Raw genomic sequence first — 26,979 nt, 5'->3', positions numbered from 1 at the left:
ATCCCAGTCAAATAAGGCAAGAATCATAGCCATTATGGAAAATGCAAATATAGCAAGAATTAATCGTGGTTATTATGAAATGAAAAATGTGAAAGAATCTCCAAATAACCTCCTTTTCGGACATTTAATTTCTATATAAAATCGAAGTTTGAATCATATCAGAGAATAAAAGTTGTTTATTTTTGTTTCTCTAAATTCTTCAACATTTTAAGGATTGTGACTAGGGTACGCATCATTTTAGTATTTTCAGATGATTAAAAAATTAATAAAAATTGACTATTTAGCAATGTTTTGCTGTGAGGTACGGTACTTATTTTGATTACCCAGTTATTTTTTTTCCCTGTTCGGAGGTGCTTTCTAACAGTTGTAGTAGTTTTTATTGGAAATTAAACTGAAAGTCCGTAACCCACATAGATTCAGCAGGTCTCTATATGGTATACAGTGCCGTAACAAAGGTAAGAGAAAAAGGGCAAAATGTGTATGGCTTTGAACTTTGAACGTGTGGTAGAGGGCAACTGTTTGTACTGCAAAGCTTCTACAGTTCACTTGATAATTTCGAGCCATCCAGCTGTATTGAAATGATATTTTAGCACAGTGCGAAAATAGGGCAAGCCTATAGTGCTGCGTGATGTGTGGTGTTGTCTCCTTTTTAATTTTTGAAAAGCCAAGAAGAATCTCTCCATTTATTGTCAAATGGCTTAGTTATCATCATCATCATGAATATGCCTGACCCTGCCCTAAATCTCTCTCTCAGCCTGCACATAGATTTGCATGTCGGAATTTCATTCACCAGTCAAAACATTTTTCTTATTTATACGACCCCAGCCTCATCTCTTCCTCCTCGTACCATCCGTAGCTAAACAATTTTTCTCTCGCTCGCTCTTATTAATTAATGGAAAACCCTCGATATGGCTAGCTAGGGTTTGCAAGAGAATCCTTCTTTCCTTTCTTGTTTTTTGTAAATTAATTAAACCCAACAATTTCTTTTTGCCTGTGAGGCAAAGGGAACCCTAATTCATCAGAAACAAAATGAAGGAATAAGCCCTTAATGTTGTTTTAATATTTTATTCCTGTTTTGTTTTTGTATTACATGCTCGTTTTATTTTTAGGGGATATGGATGAAGGAGCTCTCTTCAGTTCACTTCGAGGCAGTGAAAGGCTGACACTCAGCTGCTGACTCGTTGGTTCAAGAGCTCATCAATGGAAAATGTAGAATCATGATGTGTTTCTGATCCAACGAAGCAGGAGCTGCGTTTAGTCATGGCTGTCACGTCTTGGACTGAAGGGAGCTCCCCCTTTCCACAATCTTTAGGCCTTTATATCTTAAATTAGTTGCTTTATACGTTTTGTAAATGAAATACTTGATTCATGTCTTTGAACTCTTTTTTTTTGTGTGGGTATTAATGTATTATGATTTATAAAAATGATTAACTACTTACTATCCTTGTTTCTACGATCTTCTTGATAATCTTTCATGATTTATAAAATGAAAAACTACTTTCCATCTTTGATTCGACTTAAAGCTGTTTAAGCACTTAATCTTTACAAGAATCTTGTTTGACTTGTAAATGAAAGCACGAGCATCATGATTCAACTTAGGATTTTAGAGTGTACTTGGTTTTTATCTTTACCTAAATCTTATATATGATTTGTAAATGAAACATTTGCATCGTGATCATGATCATGATTCTACTTGGGGAGTTTTCTGGTCTTCACCTTCACTAGATTCTCACATGATTTGTGAATGAAACACTTTGCATCCTGACTTGGGAAAATTTTGGGTACTAGTTGGCTAGTTAATTGTCAAAGTCTCTAGGAAATCTTACCTATTAATGTTAAATATCGAGGATAATTTTAAATATTCATACTGCTGATGCATGTTTTGACTCTGCATTTCGATGGCAGGAAATCTGAAGATCGGAGAGCTTGTTACCTGGACCTTAACTGGATGGAATCTGTAACATAACTTTTGGCTTCTTGCTGGCATTTATGTGCATATTTGTTGCTATCAGCTGCTTTGGTTTTGGAACTTGGTGGAGGATGCATCAAATGTATCCTGCGGCTGCTACCTTTTATCACATACGGCTGGATAGTATGGATGGGAAATAACTAGGTTACCACGTTTTAAAGAAAGGCTATTTGTCTCATCCCTACAGTAAGGGGACTCAAGCTGTTGCTTGGATGTGTACAAATTTTAGTGTATATGTTTCAAATTAATAAAAGATTAAATGCGTTCTCTTTAGGATTGTTTAAGCTCTTCCAATTTGTTCTCTTCTTGAAGTTAGATAGTTGTGTGTTTGCATATTGCAATTAAGTTATTAAGCTCTCTCTATAATGGCTTTCTTCAGTTTCTTTGATTGTCTAGCTCAAAAACATCCATTTTATGTTTTACCTTCTCTCATCATCAGCCAGCACTTAGCTTGGTGATCATCAAGCTGCTGTTGGTACTAATCTCGAGTGCTCTTGGTGAGAAAAAAATTGGTGTAGCCTGATCTGGATTTGAACATTTTAAGGAATTTAAACATTCTCCCATTGAATTATATGTATAATCCATTATAATAAATTTAATAAACCAAGTAAATTATGACTGCAGCCTGATCTGGACTACGCACTAGATCAATGAAGACCTCGATCAAGGCTGTCTTGATGAAGAAAAGGCCCTCAGATTGAGGCTGGACACTTGTGTTTTTCTTTTATAATTATTTAGATCAATCTATTTTCCTATTAATCAGTCACATCCCTGGATCCGCACGTGTATTATGAAACTTATGAAGCCAAAAAATTATTATTTGGTGATCACTGATCAAGCTGAATTAACTGGATTTTCTCTCTACGAACTTTGAAATATCGTGCAACACCTTCATTATTTAGTTATCTTGCAATTATTTTTTGAAAGTCAATTGTTCCAAAAGTAACGATTTTGGTATTGGATATTAAAAAACAAATGAATACTAATTCTTAGCCTTTTGATTATTTAGTTATCATGTGTCAAGAAAGCATAAAAAAGGAAAAAAAAAAGTTCATCCTCTGTTAACTAATGAAACTATGCTATCAAATAATAATAATAATAATAATAATAATAATAATGAAACTATAGATGTGGCAATTTAGGTTAACAAGTCATATCAAAATTAGTGCATCCGTTAATTATGTCAAGATTCTCAAACACCAATTCCCCCATAATTATGAAACGTGTTATAATTGTGTCACGTATTTAAGTCTTTAAATATCCTTTAACAAAAAAGAATATATCTCTAAAATATTTGTGGCATCACTTGATCAAAATTGAGATCAAATTATTCTAATCAATTTTGATCAAAAGATAATCAATTACTCATTAAAAGTCAAAACATAAAAAATGCGACATACTTCTATCGGATAAAAAGTGAGCAGTTGTGTTACAAACAAGTTATTATGTTATTAACATATTACCACCTCCCCAAAAAGAAAGCAATTTGCCTTTTTCAATGATTACAGTTGGTTTAAAACATGCATGTTTTACTTAACCTCGGAGAGTATAAAACGTGTTTCTTATGTTATATACAATCCAACAATGGAATATTAATCATTTCGGACACATAATCGATCATGATTTAGTTGTTTGACTTTGCAAACTAACCTAAGCCTCTCGTCATTAGCGACATGAGAGATGTTACAAGAGATGTGTTCCATTAACATACACATCAAAAGGGTTCTATTTGAATTATTAAGGACATATAAGTGAAGTTGAGTTTAGACCACTATCTTGGTTAACACATTTTGTCCCCATCTCTAATGTCTATCTCATTTGATAGATTCTTTTTTTTTTTTTAAATATATTTTAATACTTTTCGAAGGAATCAAGCGGTAGAGTTGTTAAGTGAATTAGCGAACATCATATTTATTGTAACTGTCCCTAAAAAACATATACATATAGAGAAAATATATATTTGCCCATGATACCCTAAACAATCCCGGTTTTTCGGAAAAGTACTCTCAAATAGTCAAATTTTAATTTCCTACGATCATCATCAATTCAAGTGAAGTGAATTTGTCAAAATTAACTTTATATACGTGCAAGGCACACACCAGTCGATAATATTTGCGTACAACTACCAAGCAACTAAAAATCATGAGCAAAACTTAATTAGCAGATGCAAGTTTAATTTCTTTCCAGTAAGCAAATTAATAGAGCCTAGTTAGAACTTCATTATAAAAAGAGATGACTAAAAATAAGTAAATAATTCGTTCCAATGCTACAGTACTTGTATGTGTATACTATATATGATTAAAGTCTAAAACTTTTTGTTATGCTACGTGTTGAATCCCAGCTAAAATCCCATTTGTTAACTCCATCAAACGAAAGCATAGCACGGCAGCAGAAGTGGGGACGCTCAAAGCAATCAAAGCCAAGACCCCCAAAGCGAAGCTTGGCCTGGTATTCATCAACTGTGCTTGCAAAACTCCCATTGCTTCACATATGTACGAATCATAGCCGGTGTAATACTTTTTCTCCCACTCCATCCAATTCTCTGGCGGCTCGTAGTTCCTCTCGATCATCTTCATTTCATGGATTCTTTTCCGGAGAACGATCATGTTCTCATCGACCAGCCGGTGCCGGGGGCCGCCGCCGGGACAGTTTTTGTCGTGTGCATCGCTCCTATGCCCAGCAGATGCATAAACCTTACGACTAGCTAATGAGACCCCCTTGATCCGGGGTTTCGATCTGTTGAAAATTGATAGAGAGGGAAGAGATGACGAACATAGAGAAGTTGACTCCATTGAATTGTGCGTGAGGATTTTGAGTGAAATTGATGTTGTGAATGTCTTTCGTTTTGAGAGAAATTAAGTCTTGGCAACGTGCATTTATAAAGCGGGAAGCATGTGATTAAGCGATGACGTATCTTATTATTTACGAATTAGGCAACCTGGCTCGCAGCAAAACCGTGTCTCAACGGACAGCTGCAGCCTGATGATAATGATTAATTATTATCAATCAGCGCGTAAACAATGGGGTGGTGGATCCGGAGACGCCGAGACCTGTCACATCATGATGTCGATGTGTGGCGGGGCCACCTAGCAGCTGCAGCTTTGTTTAAATGAAAAAACAAAACCCACAAGATGGAGTATATAATGTTATATAATTTTTGAAATTGCTTGTACGAAAGCAGCATTTTAAGGCAATTGATATCAAATTTCTTTTATTTCATGTCATAGATAAGAGATGAAAATTATTAGACAATAATATCTATAAAAAAAAAAAAAGACAAGCGCGTTTCAGAATTTTTTGATGTGCACATTTTATTTTATTTTTTTTCTGTAATTAAATCATCATAGGCTTCATTCATGCATGGGTTTTCAAGTGTGAGTAAAAAAAGAAAAAAAAAAAAACGTTTTTATCCCCCCAAAAGAAAAGAAAATTAGTGATGAAGCTTCTATAAAAGGACCTAATCTATTTTTGACTAGATACCATAAAATTAGAAAATTTATTTTGAAATATTGAATGATTATATAGTTAGATTTAGTAGTGGTCGTTAATTTTACTCTTTCAAATGGTGAAGAAGGTTCTTTTCTTTCCGTCGTCCCCGGAGACACAGAATTTTTTAAAAGTTCAAAAATTCTCCTGAGCAGTGGCAGTTAGGATTGGCCTTGACTTCATGCGTAGGACGACGGATTTTTTCATTCGAGTTCATTGAATGTTCCATGTTTGCTTAATTTTTATATTGTTACTATATATATAAATTTATTTTATTATTATTATTATTATTTTCTTTTGATAAAGAGGCGATCCACCATTGACGTCGATAAGTTTTAAACATGGTGACTCTTTCAGCTTCTAGAAATTTGTTTAAGCTGATTAAATTAATGCATTCTTTTAAAAACTCAAGAACTTTGATTAATTTGAAGTGTTATTTTGAAGAATTACAAACTAAAGTTGTAAAAAAATGATATTATTAAGGTGTTTTTGGGAAGGAATTCATAGCGTTCGCAGAAAAGCTTCAGGTTAATCACTGATCAATTATTCTTTCAGGAAAAATTATGCAGGAAAGTAATTAGTTTACAATTCTGAATTTGTCGCATCCCTTAACATTATAGTTAATGTCCAAAGACTACCAAAAAAAAGAAAAAGATTTTTGTAGTAACATTATAGTTTATTTCTCTCTCATCTCCATTATTTATTTTTATTTTTTTTTTGAAATTTTATTTTTAATTATTATGGATGGTTGGTCGATTTTTAAAAATAGACTCGGGAAGAAAATTCTGTCCAAACTCTCTCTCTTGAATCCAAACTTGATGTCACGACTTCCAGAAGTTGACTCTCACTAAAAAATTGTTTGAAAAGAAAAAATTAAAAAAAAAAAAAAGAGGGAGAAAGAAAGAAAGCAAGTAATTAAATAATTAGGAATAATTAAGCATGCTAACAGTTACTAAACTTTATTAAAATCAACTTAAATTTTTATTCCGTCATTGTTAAAAATTTAAGTTGATTTTAATAAAGTTTAGTAAGTCTGTAATGTATCTCTATTCAAATTCATGGATTTATTTAGATTTGCAAATTGCAAAGAAAGGGTTTCCAAAGATTCATATACTCGTTCAGATTTTATATTTGGGTGAGTTATTTACACTCTAAATAATACTATCAATACTCTAATGCGCAGGACATGCACTTACTAAATTTAAATTATAAATTTTTACTCAGTACGCTTAATAAAATCACAAAAATACTATCAATAAATGGTGTTTCTCATTTGGCTCGGTTCTATAGGCGATTGTTTCACACAGTACTCGTTTTTTTTTGTTTTTAATTCTTCATACAAAAATTATTGCTTTTAATCTCTCCATTTTATCACTATAAACTACAGTTCATAGTAAATGAGTGTTAACCGTTGAGAATAATTTCATTTGATTTAATTGAATTAAGTTGTACTTCTTAGTTAATTACTCTAAGAACATTTTAGTAAGATCAAAACTTATTATCGGTGAGACTATTTGAATACATAATTTTACTCACTAGACCTATATTTTAATATCATTTTACCGTACACCCAATTTATTTTGTAAATCTATTTCTTTAATTCGATCACTCATATAAAAAACTATGAAAGACTGTTAAAGATTTTAGAATGATGATCAGGTTTTAGACTTTCCAAAAACCAGTAATGAACTATGATGAGTTCTCAAGTTCTAATCAAAGAAAAATATTTCCGATTTAAAAAAGTTGGATAAAACATAAATTTGGGATTGTTACGGTGAAGAATTTGTTGTCTGGTTTCTATAGAAAAATATTGTTGCGGTAAAGAAAAACAGAGAGAAGAAGGAGGAGGAGGTTGATTATTGGCTTGTTGCATAAGCAAATTTTGTGGATTTAGAGAGAAAATAAAGAGTAAGAAAAGGAGTTATTGACTGATGTTAATTTGAGAATTTTGAGAGGTTTGTGAAGTGAAAATTTTAATTTTTTGTTTTTGAATTTTGATAATGGGTATAGAAAGTAAATGAGTTTAGTAAGAAATTTTATGAATTCAAATAGTAACCTCACTCTTTTAATATAATTAGAGTGTTCAAAATGTCATTCAAAATACAAATAACTCCATTTTTAACATTCTCACTCTACGTGGAAGTTTTAAGCATTTAACATGACTTTTATTTTTCTAAGGAGGCCATCCATTTTCCCATTGATTGTTATGAATTTATGATTATTATTTTCACCGTTTTCTTCCGATTCCGCGTGAAAAAGACTTCAGGCGGCGGCGCCTACTCAATGATGAACTGGAGTTATATACATTAGAAGAAAAAAAAAAAAAAAAAAAAAAAAAGTAATGCAACATGAATCAATGCGTGTTGAATTAATAATCTGCCAGCTAGCCAGCTAGAGGATTACAATCATTCCATTAGACCATTACTAGAATGTTTTGATATATGTATATAGCATCTCACTTCTCATGCAAATCGAAATAAATACATATATCAATTAATTAAGGATATGAATTCATTAAGTTGTATGCATTCTCAAACCAAAAAAAAAAAAAAAAAAAGAATAAATTGATTTTCAGCTAAGGCTAATAATACCTCTTAAGTGCTTCTTCTTCTAAGACTAAAAGCAGTTTTAATTCTTCTTCAATTGGAAAAATATTTTCAAACAATAAAAGAGAGAGAGAGAGAGAGAGAGAGAGAGCAAGCACATTTCATCCAATGCAATCTTCTTCGACACATTTGTAAAGGAAATCTAAAGATAATAGCTTCGGAATTAATCCTCATTACAACTAGAATTATACAAGGAATTCGTTTTTCGATATACAGAAGATTCACACAAGCAGAGTAACTGCTAATGTTATTCGTGCTAAAGAGTAATGCATGCAGCTCACTGGCTCAAAAAAAGGCATGAGGCCCTCCCTTATTGGCTAGCTATTGCAATTTGCAAGACATCTTCTGTTACTTAGCACCTGTATGAGATAGATTAATAAATATTGGCTCAGCTCATAACAACATTACACAATGCCCAAACAACTACAAACCTTCTAGGTTATACATATCAAGTGGTGGTGACTCTGACTCAACTTGCCGGGTTGATTTTATTTGCTCCTTTTCAGGAGGCAGGTCGGTTTCTAGCGGTTCGAGCTGTATCTTTTGCTGAGTTTGTTCCGGGTTAGGTAGCTCAAGCTGCTGGTATTTAGGTTTCTTTTTCTCTAGGAGAAGGTAAGTGGTGCAGTACCAAAACAATAAGATTCTGCTTTGAGCCATCACTGTGTCGCTAATGCGACTTCCTCCAAAGGACAGCCGTTCAAGTGCCTGCAAAATTACAACAAAGAAAAATAACTTGTTTTCAACCCAACTGATGATACTTAACGCTGCATTTCCAGTAATAAAGTAAAAAAAAAAAAAAAAAAAAGGGGGGGCAAGTAATCTGCCATTGCATGATTTGACTTTCCAAAACATCTGTAGTTCAATTCATGTGTTTACAAGGTCAACAAGGACTTCTTGTTTTTTGTGTTGGGGGAGTGGGTTGTGTGTGTATTAAAAGTCCCCACCTAAACTTGAAATCCTACAAAGATTGGGTTAGCAAATGCATATTTTAACTGTCAATCCTACCGAGGTACGTCTCAATAAAAAAGGAGAAACAAAGGAAAACGACACCTAATTGCATGTACATTACCTTGAACCAGGCATGGCATGTGTCCTTAAAGTAAGAATTAATTTTCCAGGAACTAAGATTCCAGGAAATGGTTATTAACAGCCACATGCTACATAATCCATAAGAAACTCAAGTACAAGGTATTTATATACGATAAATTTTTTTTTTTTTTTTTTGAATGTATGTACCATAAAACTTACGCAGCTCAAAATAGAGAATACATATCTCTGAAAATCAACCTGGTAGTACCGTAGATATGTAGTAATAGTTTATGAAAAAGCTAGTGAATAGCCATTTTTTTATTCTTACCATTTTCCAGGTTATGAAACCATGATTTCTGATTGATTTTTACAATGTCTCCCATGGTGCTATGTAAGATATGGTCATTTTGATGATTTTCTTATTCTGTTTGCATTCCATTATCTTTTTAATAAAACAGACAGGTTTCTTGCCTTCCCTTACCTGTTCTCCGGTTTGAATATCAAAAGAATGCTGATGGTCAAATTGAAGGCCCGAAAACTCATTGATGCAAAGCCCTTGAAAGGCCCTGAAAGCACGTGAAGAACTAAGTGAGTTATAAGAGAATGAAAGACAATGGATTATTCATATGCATCATCAAGTCTGATATTTAACAAATACATAACAAACACTTTCATATTGACGAGTAATGATTTATGTGTACCATCTTATCAGAGAAACCCGAGGAATCCAACGGAAAATTATTGGTGTATTGTCTGCATTGACATAATATCCTCCAAAAACAATAAAAACAGTCATAAGAGAGGGCCCCACAGCCATAGCTGCTTCTGTGGTTGGAACCATAGCCCCCACTGTCAGACCCATTGCAGATGCAGCAAAAGATTCCACAGTCACGATTCCACAGAATTTCCCGAATCTAGAAAGTCAAAGAATCATAAGTCAGTAGTTTCATCCATTATGATGGGAACATTATTTTCAGCCAGCTTTATTTCTGTACATTTAAAGATTAAATTATTTACGTGAATCTAGACACATGAAAAATGAGCCATCTCCAAATGAGTTAAAAATAAAAAACAGTGGGGAGGAGTGGTAAATTAACACTCAACGAATCATACGCTTAACAACTAGGAGATTCTACAGGAAAAAGAGAAAAATGAAAAAATACAAATCAATGGCTAGAATCTGAATTCCAGATTTACATTTTCTTACATTTCATGGAAGTACGAACCTCCATGATATAGCTAAAAGATAAGGAAATCCTAGAACAGAAATCCAGAGCCAGAAATCAAAATGGTACAAGAGAAACAAACCTGGACAAAGTAGGATGAAGACGAGCCATTGGGTACAGCACAGCTCCAAACATTAATGGAAATGCTGCTCCAACAGGAATTTCAGCTATCAATTTGGAAAGCAGATAGGGCCCCAGTGCATAAGACCCCTTTGCACGTTCTCTATCCACGATTGCACGTTCCTTAGGAAACACACCCACAGTCTTTGTGAGAGCAGCCATTGCTGTATTGATAGCAGCAACCTGAGAAAGCAGAAGTGGTCTCAAAGAGGAACCAAAATACCTTGTCGATAAAAAATTAAGCATTGAGTATTGGTAGAAGTGCAAAGCTACAAAATTTTTTGAACAAGATTTAGGTCCTCCATTCTGAATCACTCATAAGCATACACTGAACATGCGATGCTGACACTTCCAGACCTCAATCCTTGGGTACATCACCCAACAGAGTTAAAGAACAAGCAGATAATTCCTCCACACTTCACTACAAGAATTGGAAAATTCGAGTCCATTATTCGGAGTACTTTAAATTAAAAATTTTATTTTTTATCAATAGCTTACTATAGTCTGTCACTCCACCTATGGCAGCACTGACAGCCTATATTGAAACATTTACATACTCTCCTCTCATCAATGTTTGCCACAAAAGAATCATAAAGAAGGGCAGTTGCTTTACAGGACTCAATAGCATCTTATACCTGAAGCAATCCCATTCTATCTTGTATTGATGTCTGAGATCTTCCCATTCTCCAGAAAACTGACCCAAATATTATAGCTGACGCAATAGACATTCTTGCACGGACTTTGTTCGTTGGCCCATCCCGAGAAGCCTAGTCAGTCAATGGAGTTCAGATATAAGGAGAAATTCATTCAAATGCAATTTCTAATCATTAATCAGAAAAGCATAATGATTAGCACTCAATGTCTGAAGCATATTAAATAAGAACATAATGTTTTCTAGAACTCATTAAATTTGATCTAGTGATTTTCTCCTCTTGTTACTCCACTGCCAATGACTTGTCAGCCAAGTTAAAGAAATTGCAATAAACTATGTTTTCAAAAGCATCTGTCTGAATTGTTAATGAAGCAACTATATAAATAACCAAGAAAATATACCAAACAAAGTAGAATAACATACAATTTAGTGGAGCTTAGTATGTTTTCTTTTTGTTTTGGTTGCAATCAATTTGTGAGACAAAGGAATGCAATGTACTTGAGTCCAACCATGTATTGAGGAGAGTAATACTAGGATCCTCTTTCCTTTTCCTAGGCAGGTCAGAGACTAAATCTATGAAGAGAGAGTTGAATTAATGACCAACCTGCATCCAGGCACGTCTTAGGAGCAACCAGAATTGCCTCCACCAGCCTCCTTTCTTCTTAACAATAGTCCTCTTCTGTAACTTGCTCTTTTTGTAGCCCTCTCTGCTAATAAGTGGAGAGGCATAAAGAATTGTTGATGACCGTTGCAAGAATGACTCGGCAAGACTATCTATCCTTTTCTGTGACAAGTACACACTTTCAGCAGAACTGTAGTCTACGGATATGAGATCAGCCAGAAATTCAGCAGGATTCACATGATCTGGGCAAGTATACCTGTTGGATTAACCATCATTAATTTCAAGCAGCGTTTTCAACTGAGTTACGATACAGTAACCAAACATGCATTCTCACCAACAAATTGTCATTGGAACTAGCAGGGTTGATAGTCAGTGAAAAGCTTTAGAAACATAATCTCCATTATTAAAAATGAAATGGCAGGAGCAGGGGCCAAGAGGATCCATTGTTCTCATAGTAGTTATATATATTTGAATCCAATGAATGAACTACAAGGCCAAAAATTAGCTGCTAAGTACATAAAATCCTATCATTCTAGTATAAATTTAAATTCAAGTGAGTTAAATATTAAAATATACCATACGTTCAAAAACCAAAGAAATATCTCCAGACTGTTTCCAATCTCATAAAAGTTCAAGCAGCCTATTCCTCATAAGTAATTTCCCTCCCCCCCTTTTCCCCCTTTTTCAAGTAAGATTTGTTGCAAGTAACATAGAAGGGCATTGGAGATTTCACTTTGAGTAGGGAGAGAAGTTCTGCTTCTTCCACTTTTGGAGGCTGTTTTATATATCCTAAAATAACTTTAATTTAACATGAAGATTTCTGTATTCTATCCCTTTGCTAGCAAATAATTTCAAAAATACATCAAGGAAGAAGGGGGAAAAAATGACTTTGGTAATAAATACTGTGTGATGCCCATAGTCCTCGTGCAGATAAAGCATTAACATAATAAATATACAACAAAGGAAGGGGTTAGCTAAATACCCAAATCTTGAGAAATATGCCAATGGTTCATCACGAGCAGGACCAGCATAGACAAGTTTGCCCTCTGTTAGCAACACAATGTCGTCAAATTTGAAATAAACTGAACCTCTAGGCTGATGTATGGAACAAATTACAGTATGTCCATCTTGAGCGAGTTGTCGCAGAGCTTCCATTACTTTCTCTGCCTGGAAGGCATCAAGCCCTGAATGCACCACAAGTAATTTTAGAACAGAATGGAAAAACCGGAATCGCTTAGAAGTCAATCATTTCTATCACCAAATCAAAGGTTGATTGAAAACACTATAAATCTGCCCCATTGAAAGACAGACCCAGTACAAGAAAGCAAAGCTGGAAAGCAGTTTATACCTATCATAAGTGCAGAGTTACAGAAAGATGCATACCAGTTGTGGGTTCATCAGCATATATGACAGATGGGCTAGCAATCAGTTCACAAGCAAGCGACAGACGTTTCTTTTCACCACCACTTATTCCACGAACTTTTGCATCACCCACATTGGAGTCAGCGCAACTGACCTTTTAAAGAACGAAAATTAAAGCAACCACCCAAAAGAACACTTGGATAAGAAAACTAAAACTAGAAAAGGGGTAAAAGTATCTACAAAATGTATACTATAATCATATTCACTTCTTCAACTCACAAGACCTACACTCCAAATAAAATATTAACTAAGGCTTACCAAGCCCAGCTTGAATAAAAGACTGTTCACATATTCATCTCTCTCTTCCACAGAAAGTATTTCTGGAAGCTGAAGTTCAGCTGCAAGAGAGAGTGTTTCCCGCACTGTCAACTGAGAGAAAAAAAGATCCTCCTGTCTCACATAGGCAAACCTGCAATATGAACAACGCGCTCAACATCTGATCACAAACACATCCATCTTGCTTCTAGAAGATTTCTCCATGAAAACATACTTATAAGCTTTGTTTGAACTAGGTTTTCCATTGACTTCCAATAGGCCGGATAAATGTAATCGTGGCGATGCCATTAACTGACCCGCCAGAACATTCAGCAACGTTGTTTTCCCTGACCCTGACGGTCCCATTATCGCCAATAATCTTCCAGGTTTCGCCTCTCCACTCACATTATTTAGAAGAAACCGCACCTATGGATAGGCAACCGTTAAAAACATAAAAAATTTCTTCTAATTTTCTATAATCTGCAATACCAAAACCAACCCAATGTTTCTTAAAATCACAGTTTTCCACGTTTTCTTACTTCCAAACAAATAACTTCTAGTTTGGTTCCTAAGAATATAGTGGAAAAATGAAAATGAAAATAATGAAAATGTTGTTTTAGGTTATAATTTAAATGCTGGAGAAATTATAAATTAGGAATTAAAAAAAAAAGCATACTGATTTTGAGGATTTATCGGACAGGGAGCAAGTGATGTTTTGCCAACGGATGGTGACCGGGAAGACTTTGCCGTCAACCGGAGCTTCACCGTCACCATTAGCTTCTGCGACGTCGTTTCTTTCATCGTCGTCACCATAGGCAGAGTCGTCATCTGTTACCAATGCCGGACCAGGTCCAGTAAACAAGCGGAACAAAAGAGAGACGGCAACGGCTGCCAGTACCTGGCCTACGCCGTTCCCGCCAATTCCTGCCACCACTTGGCCCACCTTATTCCCTCCAAAATTCACCATTTTTGTCTTTTTTATTTATAAAATTTAATTTTAACTTTATCTTCTTGTTGCTTAGCCTCCGTTGCAGCAGTGCAACTGGAGTAGACCGATACAGTCGTTAAGCTGGAGCTGAATTAAAGCAAAAAGATGTTAATTAATGTGCATCATTAAGGAGCCCGCGACGTCGTTTATCTTAGTTATTACGGTAAAGCCACGTCGTTTTAGTCTGTAGTTGCTGATTTTAATTTTGAACAAGCCAATGGTCGTTTAGTATTTAGATTGGCTCCAGATCGAGGACACGTTAGCATTTGAGGATAAGGTGGGATAACGGGCTGTTATGGGCTAGTGGATCAATGGGATTAAATGGGAGGAATTGATTGTAGAGGCCCTTTAAGAAGCCATCTGTTTTTCTTCTTTTTTTCTTTTTGGGATATTATCAATTTACTACCAAAGTTTTACTGACATATCATGTCAGTACCAAGGTTTGCCGAAAAGTGTATTTTACTACCAAAGATTTGCGCGGTTATCATTTTACTACCAATCCGTTAATAAAATGTTAGTGCTCAACGGAAATAATGTTAAAAGACGATTCTGCCCCCAGGAACGTAAAAGACAATTTTAACCTTTGAAAAGAAAGAAACAATAGAAGCAAAAATTACAAGAAATGCCCAAGAAAATAGCCGTTAGAACCAAAAACGGCTATTTTCTTGGCTTATAAAAGCTAGAATTTACAGGCTTACAAACATATTAGCAAACCATTTCATTAACACCAGCAGCCTCACTGTCATAATCAACACAGTAGCCTTATAAACACACTTATTTCAAACACAATCTTATTTCAAACCATTTCATCAACCCGTTTGAAACACCCCAGCAACCTCACTTGAATACTAACAACCCCATCTCAGCAGCAACAATCTTATTTCAAACACACTAGCAACCTCACTTAAACACTAACAACCCTATTTCAAATACACCAGTGGCCTCATTTCAACCCTAACAACCCTATATCAACAGCAGCCTGATACTAAACACCAGCAATTCTGAAACACACCAGCAACCCCATAGTAAACACCTGCAACCTCAGACTAAACACCAGCAACCTCACACCAAAAGTACTGAAATTTAAACACTTTTGTCATACAAAAACAACAAGAATAAGGCACAACAAATACTTGAATTCATTGAAAACACAATATCCACCTCTTTCCTATCTTCAGTCAAAACCAAACAATTTTTCACCCTTCACACATATAAATTCAGACAGAAAAATGGCCTCCAGCAGCCACACAAGCATTAGTTCTAGGGGTCGAGCTAAGAAACCTGCAGAAGTAACCTGCAATCCTAAATATTGCAACTGTGGAGTACAGGCATGTGCTATGGTATCTACTACGTCGGAAAATCCTAACAAATTATTTTGGATATGCAGGTATAAAAAGTGTAATTTTTGGCAATGGGCAGCAAAAGAAGATTTAGAAATGCGTAACAGCACATCTAGTTATGGCTTGAACCTAAATGAAGATGTACTGAAGATGAATGAAAGACTACGAAGCATTGAAGCAAAGTTAAAATTGGTCATAGTTTTTATTTGTGGCCTCTTGATAGGCTTATTTATGAGAAAGTAATGTAATAGAAGTAATTTAATATGTAAGCAAAGTCAAAAGTAATCTAAAGTACTTCCATTATCAATGGTGAAAATAAGAGTTTGTGCTGGAAATGCCTATTCGCAGAACTGTCAGTTTGTGAATTCAAAAAACACCATAGCAGGCTAATGCACTAATAATAGTTTGTGCAATCAACAAACACCACAGCAGCCTAATGCACTAATAATAGTTTGTGCATTTAAAAAAAAACACCACAGTAGCCTAATGCACTAGTGACAATTTGTGCATTTCAGATACATAATATCCTAACAATAACAGTCTGCTAACCATCTATGACCTGTGAAGCTTATGAGCCTTGAGTTGGATTTGGAGAAAGATTGTCAGCTTCATATCGGCCTGCACAAATATATATATATATATATATAACTTCAGTATCTATGAAGCATTCAGAAAATTATAACAATATCAAAAAACACCACATTACCTCTTCTTGCTCTACTACCTCGACCTCTACCTCTAGATGGCATTCCTCTTCCTCTGTCACCTCCTCTTACTCTGCTACCTTGACCCCTGTTACCTCCTCTTACGCTGCTACCTCGACCCCTGTTACCTCTTCTTCCCCTACTATGCGTAAACCTCTCGTCTGGACTACTCATAACCTATTTAAATTGAAATATATAAATATAAAAAAAATTATGCAAAACTACAACAAACTAAAAATTATTCCATATTCAAACCAACATTTACCATTCTTTTTCTTCTCTTCGAAGTAGTTCCTGTATTAGAACTTTCTCCCGGCCCACTGAGACCCTATTTAAAATTACATATTCAACAAAAATTAATAAAGAATTAAGCTTGGTATACACAAAAATAATTAAAAAAGTAATACATTGATACCTGATTCTGAGCTCTTATTTGCCTTGCTATTAATGGCCTCAATGTGCACTTTCGGACATTGTGGTTCATCCCACCACAAAAGGAGCAGCATACATAGAATGATCTGTTTTTTTTCACTGGCTCAGTGGCTGCCCTCTTCCTTGACTTTTTCGGCCTTCCAATCTTCTTAGTAATCTCAGGCGGAGAAAGTTTTGGTCTATCACACGGTTCCCAAGTAACTTTATCAGGAATTGGTTTAAACATCACAGAATAAGTGTTCAAATATGCTTGTTTCGTGAAGTATTTTGGCAGGTACTCTTCTGTTGTGTGTCTTGCATGACTAATTGCAGCCATAGCATGAGCACATGGGAGTCCGGATAGTTCCCAATGACCACAGTCGCAGGACCTGCTCACCAGATCAACAATGAACCTCCTCGCTGGATAATAACTCTTGTCTTTAACCTGAGAGCAATAGAATTTAAAAAAAAACATATATTATACATATAACTCTTTCTCTACTACAAGTGAATTCAGATTGTAATTTCAAGCAATTATAAATATGTGTTTTACTTTAAACTTGATATACTCACAGTTCAGCTATATAAAAATATATTTGAAAACAAAAATATTTCAGATTTATACCTGAAAGTGAAGATCACCAGAAGCCATTGCAGTCATCTTGCTTCCGGTCTCATAAGCATCATCTAATTCCTTTTTCACTCGAGGTGGAATATTGGACCAAGATTGTGCTTCTTTTCTTCTTTTTGTGAATAGTGTCATAAACATGCATCGAATTTCTTCAAGCATAGTCAGGCAAGGCTTCTCTCTATGGGGTAAGATCCAGCTGTTGAAGCACTCCGAAGTGTTATTACTTGTGCGATCTACTTTGCAATTATTGTCATACTCATATCTTGACCAAGTAAACCCAACAAGTTCTCTCTCCAACCACTGCCATGCCTCTAACTTCTCATTTTTCAACTTTTCCATTGCAGCTGCATGGTCAAACTTATTAGTGCTACTGACAGCTCTCCAAAACAGATTCCTCAAAGTAACTCCAGGATGATCTTTAGAGAAGTTAGAATATATATGTCTAGCACATGGCCTATGAAATGCAGTAGGCCATGTATTCCTAATTGCTCCCAACAAACCCTTTTGCCTATCGCTGCAAAAGGTGATCTGATCTGATCCATTATCGAAATACGAATGCAGAATTTCTAAAAACCATGTCCAAGTTTCAGTGTTCTCTATCTCACACACTGCTATTGCTAATGGAACCATTCCATTATTAGCATCCATACTTACAGCAGCTAATAGAACTCCACCATACTTTGATTTCAAATGACATCCGTCTAACCCAATGTATGGCCTACAACCATTATGAAGCGCATTTCTTTGGGCTGGAAATGCCATAAAAAATCTCTGAAATAACACTTTTTCTAGCCTAGTTACTGTATCGCAAAGTACTTTGCAAATTGCACCTGGATCATACTTCAGAATCACTGCAGCATATTGAAAGAGATCCTCATAGCCCCTTGCATGGTCTCCATGAATGTCTGTCCTTGCCCTTTCTCTAGCTCTATATAGCTTCAAATTCCCTATCCTCACACCAAATGTCTATTGCATAAACTCGTGAAGAACAGAAATCTTCACATGGGGATCCACAGCGACTTTGCTCTTTATTTTCTCTGCTATCCATTTGCTGGTCACATTCACTGACATTTCGGTCTGTCTGCAATCATGCTTATTCTGCAACTCTTTAATTACAAATCCACCCTTACCCCTGATTTTACCTCCCACCACATACCATGGACAGCCATCAGTCTTGCATTTACCGTAAAATCTCCTACGGTCATTGTACACCTTTGTAATTTCAAAGCTTTTATCCACCATCACTTCACCCAACACCTTCCTAAAGTGGTCAACATCATCAAACACGTCTCCTAACCTCAGCCTATGCTTACCATCATGCCTTGGCTTATACATATGCACTTCAATATAATCTTTCAATTGAGTAGTGCCCAAATCAAAATCTGAGTCAGATGTATTCGCCAAAAATTGAGGATCTGCATCAATTGATTCATCATCAGAGCTAGCTCCCCCATCATCCATAACTCCTGCATCCTCAGCTATGTTTTGGTGATTTATACGACTACCATCAGCAGCAAATTCCTTCTCAAAATCTGACAACCAATCATCATCGTCATTGTCATCAACATTCTGCTGAACATTCTCATTCCTAACATCTCTGCCTTCACTCTTGGAAGGTGATTCATCTTCATTAGCATCAGTCTCACACCCAACATTCTCAGCAAGGTTTGTTTGTGGCCCATGAATGCCTCCAGGCCTAGATAATGGTTCATTTCCACTTTCATTTACCCATGCAACTTGCTCTGCAGATAGCTGAACTCCTAAGGCATGTAGCAGGGATTGTATCACTCCACCAAGTTCTAAATCAGGACGTAGGGTTGGCAACACACTGACTTTAAATATTGGCACTTGTAATGAGTCATGTGCCGTGAACATAATCCGCAACATTGCATCAGTATCTACAATAACTTCCACATTATTCCTTGGGCTGGTGACAAGTAATTGCACACTTTCAGGAGTGGTTAACCCGTCTTCACTTGTAATCTTCACCACCTCATTCTTCAGCTGCAGCAGACTGCATTCATCTGGTTCAATCAACCCTTTACAATGGTTCTTGCCTTTGTAGATTATATGTAGTTGTATTGGTAACATGATCTGCAAAAAGCAACCAGTGAACAAAAATTAGTAACGTTAATTCTAGTAATATGAACATAACACAATTCACAACTTAATTATAACAAGCAAACAATAACAGAAATTCTTATACTGGTAACAAGATCCACAATAAATAAGGAAAAATTCTCAAACCTAGATCTACAACAATAACAGAATTAACAAAAAATTAACAAAATTATAATGTCAGTACCATGGACAACGACAAAGAACACATTAACAAAAAATTATGCTACAAAATTAATATTATAATCTATGAAATTCAAGTATTATTCACAACAAAAAACAAAAACAATTTAATTAACAAAAAAATTAATGAACAATAAGTGAATAAAAAGGCAGATCCAGCAACTCACTAGTGGAGTCGGCCGTCACTCAGTTGCCAGGGAGACAGATCGGAGACGGAGGTTTCACAGTGAAGTTGATCGTCACTCAGCAGCGATGAAGAGAGATCGGAGACGAAGGTTTCAGAATGAGAGAGGGGGTTTAGCTTAAATATTCTGTCAAAACGCTGTGTTTTGCTTCAACTCAAAATTTCATTAATGCCCTTATTTTCGGAAATGGCTTTTATGCCCTTATTACATCAGCAACACATCAGTAATTTTTTAACGTTGTTAATGGATTGGTAGTAAAATGATAACCGCGCAAACCTTTGGTAGTAAAATGCACTTTTCGGCAAACCTTGGTACTGACATGATATGTCAGTAAAACTTTGGTAGTAAATTGATAATATCCCTTTCTTTTTTTTTAAATCCTTCTTATTTGGATAGATTTAAGAAGCCACTAAATGGCACTTGCACAAGAAACGAAGTTTAAAATCTTATATTCCATTGCAAAAAAGAAAAAAAAAACTTATATGGCTATTGAAATTGACAAAGACGCTAGCTATAAAATTCGTATTTTCATCTATTTACGTTATGGAAACAAAAATTCTTTCGAGTCTTTAAAAGAATTCGAATTTATAATCTCAATTTTGTCGAGAAAACAAATCCTCCAACTTAACCAAGGCCTAAATAGCCATTGGTAAAATATAATTAGCTTGATATTCAATATCATAAATTTGACATGGTTTTATGATATTACAATATTATAAATTCGGCAACCTAATGTTTTATGCTATTACTTTTTTTTTTTTTTCATTGATAAGGGTACAGAAAAACGATCTTATTTACTGAGAATTTTTTTTTTAAATTCTTATTCTATTACTATTAAAAAAAATTGATAACAATAAGATAATGTTTAGTGTTATTACTATAATACCACAGTCCACGAAAAACAAACAACAACGAATTTGAATAGGGTTTGACTGTGTTGGAGTTTACCTACGGTAAAGTACGAATTTTAACTACATAAGCAAAGTGATAAATAATAAATAATAATTTTTTTTACTATTTACCACTTTACATTTGTAGTTAAAAATTCTTACTCCACTGTAAGTGAATGGGTTTTTTATTTAAATATGATCCATTTGTTCTTAAATACCAAATCTATACTCCATTATATACATATACCTCGTAAAAGTGTAAAAAGTCAAAAATAACTTTAAAAAATCATATATTTACGTTTACTTCCTCTCTTATGACTTCTACATAATAACACAACCAAAGTCGAGTATATTTGACTTTTTACCTGACTTAATTAAAAGAAAAATTTTCATTTCAATTTGAGTCGAGTATTCTCAACCAATTATTGAACTTCAATGAAAAATCGAAAATTTTTGCTGAATGGATATTGGGTAAGTTAAATTAAAGTAAGATATTCTCGACTCTTTACTCGACTTACTTCAAAAAATCAAAAAAATTTCAGATAATTTTTTTTTCAATTGAAGTCGAGTATTCTTAACTATTTACCCGACTAACATGAAAAAGTCAAGAATTTATGTTGAATTACTAATTGTGTATGGTTTGGTTGAAGTCGAGTATTCTCGACTATTTATCCGACTTTTAAGAGTTGGGTTTAGTTTTATGAGGATTTAGTTGTAGTTATTTTTATACTTTTTTTAGTTTTTTTAGAGTATATATGTGTTAAATTTAAGAGTGTTATAATTTTAAGTATATATTGAGTATTTTGAAAGAAATAGAGTATATCCCACGCAATTCCCCCTAAGTAAATTACAGCTTAGCCACCGCCATTCGAATAACTCGAAGAATGAACCATGAACTCGACCAGATGGCTGTAAGTCCTTGAGTGCACGTGCGCGCCGCGCCCCGCCCCGTTCAGTGCTTCAGGTATTCAGTGGCGTCTGAGCATCTATTCGATATATGCCTCCTCAGACTTGTCACAACTTTCTTTGAATCATTCAAATCCACGTCACACAATCACCCCATCGACTGGGGCCCCCTCTCCAAGTGGCACAAGCTTACACCATCCGCAACTTAATATCCTACACTCTCCCACACCGAACTCAGATTCCAAATTCATCTTCCTCACAAAACACCCTGCAGTCGATACGTCCCTCCCTCCAGTTACTAAGTTGGAGTAACATCCAATTACATCTTGCCATGTCAGCAGCACAAGGTGCAGGTGGGGCCCTAATGCTCTTCTCTTCTTTTCCAACAATCTCCTGATCTTTATCGCAAATGGCGAACAACTCCAAGGAGGAGCCGAAGACGGGGCCCGAGCCCGATCGCTGGTACAATCTGACTCTCGGTTCCTCATTCAAGGAGGATTCATCAAATAAATACTGCACTCTACGATGTAAGTTAAAACTTTTCTCTTTCGTTTTGTGGGAGAAGAAAAATGGGAGAAAAGGATCGATAATGGTCTGTTTGGTACTGAAAAGTGCTTTTCGAAACAACTAAACAAACAGAGTTTCAGATATATCAATGAGTTTACGAATTTCGACTATGTTTATTGTTGTGAACGAGTTTGTTTTGTTTTGTTTTGGCATTGCTGCAGATCAGTTCATTAACATTTTGACTTTTCTTTTTGGTAAATTGTTTTTGCAATCAAATAACAAGTAAAAGTTCAACTATGATTAAATTAGGACTTCTTTTTCTATCAGTTTTTCAAATTTATTAGATTGGAATTGAAAACCTTTTTTTTTTCTTTATAAATTACGAAAAAGGACCACGAATGGTGTGTTTGGTTGCTGAGAAAATAGCTGCCAAACAGTGACGTTAAATTTATTTTTAAATTTTTTTATTCTTGTGGATCAATTTGCTCATTGTTAGCAACTCAGTTTTGGTTTATCCTTTTCAAATCGAATGAAAAGTAATTTAAAAAAAAAATTAGGAACCATTGAGCTATAGATTTTATCGAATTGGAGTTGATTTTATTGATTCTTATAATCCAATTTTGTTTTGAATTCGGGCGTTGTTGTAGATGAATTTAAGCCGGCTTCAATTGATAAGACTAAGCCTGGAAGCTTGCACAAGAAAAAGGACAATAGAGTTTCTGTGGAGTTTCAAAACAATCAAATAGGGAAACCCAAAGTGACATTTGAGGGAAGTAGTGAGGACTACAAAGAAAATGATGCCGTGTTGTTTTTTGATGGTCAAACATTCCGGTTGGAGCGACTTCACCGAGCCGTGAAGCAGCTCCGTCATGTTCGACAGCCTGGGGAATCTACTTCTGCTGTTACTGCTGCTCAGCTTGGGGCAGTATTGGAACCAAAATTATCTCCAGTTGGAAAGGGTTCGAAACCAGTTCAAGTGGGTAAAAGCACAATTCCTGCTGTGCCGGTGAGCTCCTATTAGTAGTTGATTTCTTTTGGCATTAATTGTTGCTTATGAAGAAAATTTAGGATGGTGAATTGGATTTTAAAAACAGGCTATGAGTTGTTCTTTTTGCTGTATCTAATGTCCAAAAGTTTCAGTGTTGGTTCATCTTTTTGAATGGTGACCAAAAGCTATTGCATTAATTTCGAAAAATCACCCTCCAGGTTGGAACTTCAAGGATGAGCTTTTTCATTGATTTGGTCGTAAGAGAGTAAGGTATTATGATCAGCTACACAATAAGTACTGTCTTAATTGAATAAGAGTTAAAATGGCACAGCATGCGTCAATCCTTTAATTGGTTGAACTGACAGCTGTAGTATGTCTTGCCCGTGATTGAGATAAGATTGAGATAAGATATATTCCTGTTTCTTGTGTGTTTACATAATGTGGATATTATATAGTGTATTGAGTAATGATGGCAATGACCCAATATATATGATATATTTGTACATCTATGAATCTTTGTGTTTTCTTCCTTACTTTGATTACGTGTACTGATAACTTGTGTATTGCTTGCACAGAATCATATTCCAAGCTTGAGGATTGTGTTTCCTACTGTGTTCTCTGTTCTAATTCTATATAGAAAAGGATACCTGTATTGACACGATTCTTTTCTTTTCACATTTTAAGCCTTATCTTGCTCTGGTTTTGAACAGGTTCAGGTGGAAAGAATTGATATTGGCCATCTGGAGAATTCAGGTTTGTTTAATTTGCTTCTGCGGCTCCCGTACTGACCTTCTCATTGGGAAAAATAAATTACTGCTGAAAGTTTTCTGGCATTATTTCAAGTTCCAAAAGATGCAACATATGACTAGCAATGAAATATGCTGCATTAGAAGTCTTCATGCATAATTTCATTAAAAGTGAAAAGATTGTCAAAAGCAGAAATTGCTTTCTCTTCTTGCCATCTTGTGCACTGCTTTTAAATCTGCTTCAGAACACCATCTTTCAATACTTAGATGTGATTTTCATTATTTTAACATGTTGCTGTTGGTTCATGTCTCTTTCATCTGTTTTTTACCTGTCATCCAGTTTCCTATGTTTTGACCTAATATTAACCAGGTCCGCAGAACTGTTGGTTTCATGACTTCATAGGAGATGCCTTACTGGTTTTCTCATCCATTCAAGTTCTGTTGAAGATAATTTGATCTCTTAAAACTTAAAATCAAAGATATCGTCTTCTTTTTCTCTTTTTTCTTCTCTCTCGATCCTTTCCTCAGCAAGCATCCTACTGTAGATATACAAAATCTGGCAATTGGTGCTTTTCTTACTGCATTGTGTGCATCTAAACATGGAGCTGAGTTTTTATAAACCTGGACCAAATTCAAATCCAAGTATAAATTCATTAAGCCTTAGTTCTCAGGAGGTAGCTTCTCACTCCACTATGGTGCTTTATATGCACTTCGATTTTGAATGTAAGCATAAAATCTTAAGCCATAAAAAGAAGCATGCATATATGGCATCAAAGTGCAAAAAAACTGTAACACATAGTCAGGTCACAGTACTATTTAGCAATGTGCCTATTTGTTTTCTGTAATTGGAACCTAGTAACCTGCATTTCCATGTGAAGCCAGTACTCTACTCACACAAATAAATAAGCTAAACCATTGCCTGGCCACGTTATCATGTGGAATGAGATATGTCAAACTTGATTATCTGCAATTGGATAACATACTCAAATCTTTTTATGTTTATTATTTATTATTTTTTAACTTTCCTTACCCCATATGCATTTTCTTGTTTTGGGAGAAAAGCTGTATGATTTGGTGATACTCATAATGAGTTTTTTTTTTTTGGGGGGATGATTGTACTTTGGTGGATTAGTTCCTTAGCAACTATTGTATTGTTGAATTTATAATAAATATAATAATCACATGACAGGTGCAAAGCCTGCTGCCACTGTTAAGGGAATTGTTGATCCGTTTGAGCAACCAAATTTGACCATTAGCTCACCAGACCCAAAAAATGATGATGCTGATGAACATCAAGATATAGATATTGATGACATTTTTGGTGCTGTATCACCTGATGAAGACAATGCTGCTGAACGAAAGGCTGATGGTGGGTTTGACATCAGTATACCCCGAAACGACTCTGATGATGAGATTGCTGACGTAGATGACAGTGGTGATGAAGCAAACAAGGGGCCAAATGCAGCAGAAGCCCTTAGAGCACAGGTGCATGCAGCAGAGAAGGATGAGCAGTCATCCAGCTCTAGCAGTAGCAGTGGGAGCGGAAGCAGTGGGAGCGCAAGTGCTAGCGGGAGCAGTAGCAGCAGTGACAGCGAAGGCAGTGATGAAGACTCAGTTGAGTCGGATTGAGAAGTTGAACGAACTTGCAAATGATACGCAGGTACACAACACTCCAAGAGAACCAAGAGAAACCATATATAGTGAATATTTCATATTTATACGTCGTGCCTGGCATACAAAGCCAAATAAGTCATCCCACTTTCAGGGGAGGGTATTTTGTTTATTTTATTATTATTATTTTTTCCTGTGGAGGGAGATGTTGTAGAATTGGTGAGTGCAAAACCTTTAACAATTATCTGATGGGGTTTTTTTTATTATTATTATTATGTTTTCTAATTTGTTTGTAAGTTCTTTTTCCTTCTTTCTTTTTCTTTCGTGAGAAGCTCCATTGAGTATGATTGAATAAAAAGAAAGAAAAACAAGTTTTAAAAAATCTGATTGGAAGTTGTATGTAGACATGTTCGACGTGGAAGGTAAGAAATGTGAGCAACTCATTGAGAATGATTTGGAAGGCCAAAGCGAATGTTACAAAATCTATATTGATATGCTGAAAAGGGAGGTAAAAATTGTTTTATGGTGTTGGATATATAACACAGACATAGCCCATATGCTTGAAAAATTATAACATTCCAACAATGGCTTCGGACTCTGTAAATCTTCCATCTTGTGTTGCTGCACAATCCTCCTTTTCATATGGCGTTTTGTTTCGTTTGGATGTCATTAATAAAATCATATTCGGATTTATATTTTTTTGACAATATCTTCTTAAACCTCAAAAATATATGTACCCACTACCCCAACTACAAGTGGCTTTTAAGTTTTTGTTTTATTAATTAAATAAACTTTCAATTAGAATTATTGAAGTCATTTACTTGCTAGATACATAAAGCTCCGGCAATAATATAACCGTAGTCAAACTCATTCTTGTTTTTAAAGGAAAATTTATGAGCTTTAGTCATAGTGACAAGCCGTACACTAATTATTTATATCACTAGCATGGTAAACATCATTATCACATTATAAACTTCAATTTCATCGAAAGCGAGACAATGGAAAACTTATTATACAATAAGAAAGGAACCGAAAAATGTATAGGTTATCAACCGTTTACAAAGCCACATAAATTATGTCCACATAGAATCAGAAATGACAGGGACAAAAAGTGCCTCAGGTCATTGATGGTGAACCTACCATTAACAAATTGGAGACTTATGTAAACCCACGCGCCATTTTTGACCTGGTCATAAACACGAGGCCTATTTTTCTCATTCTCATCTTTTTTTGGGGGGTCAATTATCTTTGTTTTGATTTTACTACTTGCATCTAACGCAATTTGTCTGACCGAATTTGGCACATAATATTTATGAAAACCAACAGGCGTACCACCTATTGTGCAATTAAAAGGCTTTAATTCCCTCTTTACACTTCTTTTTTT

The 26,979-nt window shown here is 35.2% G+C and overlaps 3 protein-coding genes and 1 non-coding gene across 4 annotated transcripts; 2 read left to right on the top strand and 2 right to left on the bottom strand.

The window, feature by feature from the left end:
• Positions 1–1,151: 1,151 nt before the first annotated feature.
• On the top strand, positions 1,152–1,263 carry MIR156J (microRNA MIR156j). Its single transcript, NR_161567.1, has one exon. It is a non-coding gene; the product is annotated as a microRNA MIR156j (primary transcript).
• Positions 1,264–4,109: 2,846 nt separating this feature from the next.
• LOC102628295 (uncharacterized) lies at positions 4,110–4,830 on the bottom strand. The gene has a single exon (XM_006468760.4). It carries the CDS (start codon positions 4,759–4,761, stop codon positions 4,288–4,290), a length of 474 nt encoding a protein of 157 aa, XP_006468823.1. The 5' UTR covers positions 4,762–4,830; the 3' UTR covers positions 4,110–4,287.
• Positions 4,831–8,160: 3,330 nt separating this feature from the next.
• On the bottom strand, positions 8,161–14,477 carry LOC102628589 (ABC transporter G family member 7). Its single transcript, XM_006468761.4, has 12 exons — positions 14,064–14,477; positions 13,623–13,813; positions 13,391–13,541; positions 13,094–13,226; positions 12,693–12,894; positions 11,693–11,966; positions 11,072–11,203; positions 10,399–10,619; positions 9,792–10,004; positions 9,572–9,656; positions 8,493–8,766; positions 8,161–8,420 (listed from the first exon to the last, which is right to left on the bottom strand). Exons 1-12 carry the CDS (start codon positions 14,352–14,354, stop codon positions 8,410–8,412), a joined length of 2,178 nt encoding a protein of 725 aa, XP_006468824.1. The 5' UTR covers positions 14,355–14,477; the 3' UTR covers positions 8,161–8,409.
• Positions 14,478–21,755: 7,278 nt separating this feature from the next.
• LOC102628877 (uncharacterized) lies at positions 21,756–25,880 on the top strand. The gene is made up of 4 exons (XM_006468762.4): positions 21,756–22,270; positions 22,898–23,256; positions 23,949–23,991; positions 25,174–25,880. The coding sequence occupies exons 1-4, from the start codon at positions 22,153–22,155 to the stop codon at positions 25,611–25,613; spliced, it is 960 nt and encodes a 319-aa protein (XP_006468825.1). The 5' UTR covers positions 21,756–22,152; the 3' UTR covers positions 25,614–25,880.
• Positions 25,881–26,979: the final 1,099 nt, after the last annotated feature.

This window comes from Citrus sinensis, chromosome 2 (genome assembly GCF_022201045.2).
Source record: "Citrus sinensis cultivar Valencia sweet orange chromosome 2, DVS_A1.0, whole genome shotgun sequence".
Lineage (NCBI taxonomy): Eukaryota > Viridiplantae > Streptophyta > Magnoliopsida > Sapindales > Rutaceae > Citrus > Citrus sinensis.
Note: the sequence above shows the minus strand (reverse complement) of the source record. Positions and strands in the feature narration are given on the sequence as shown.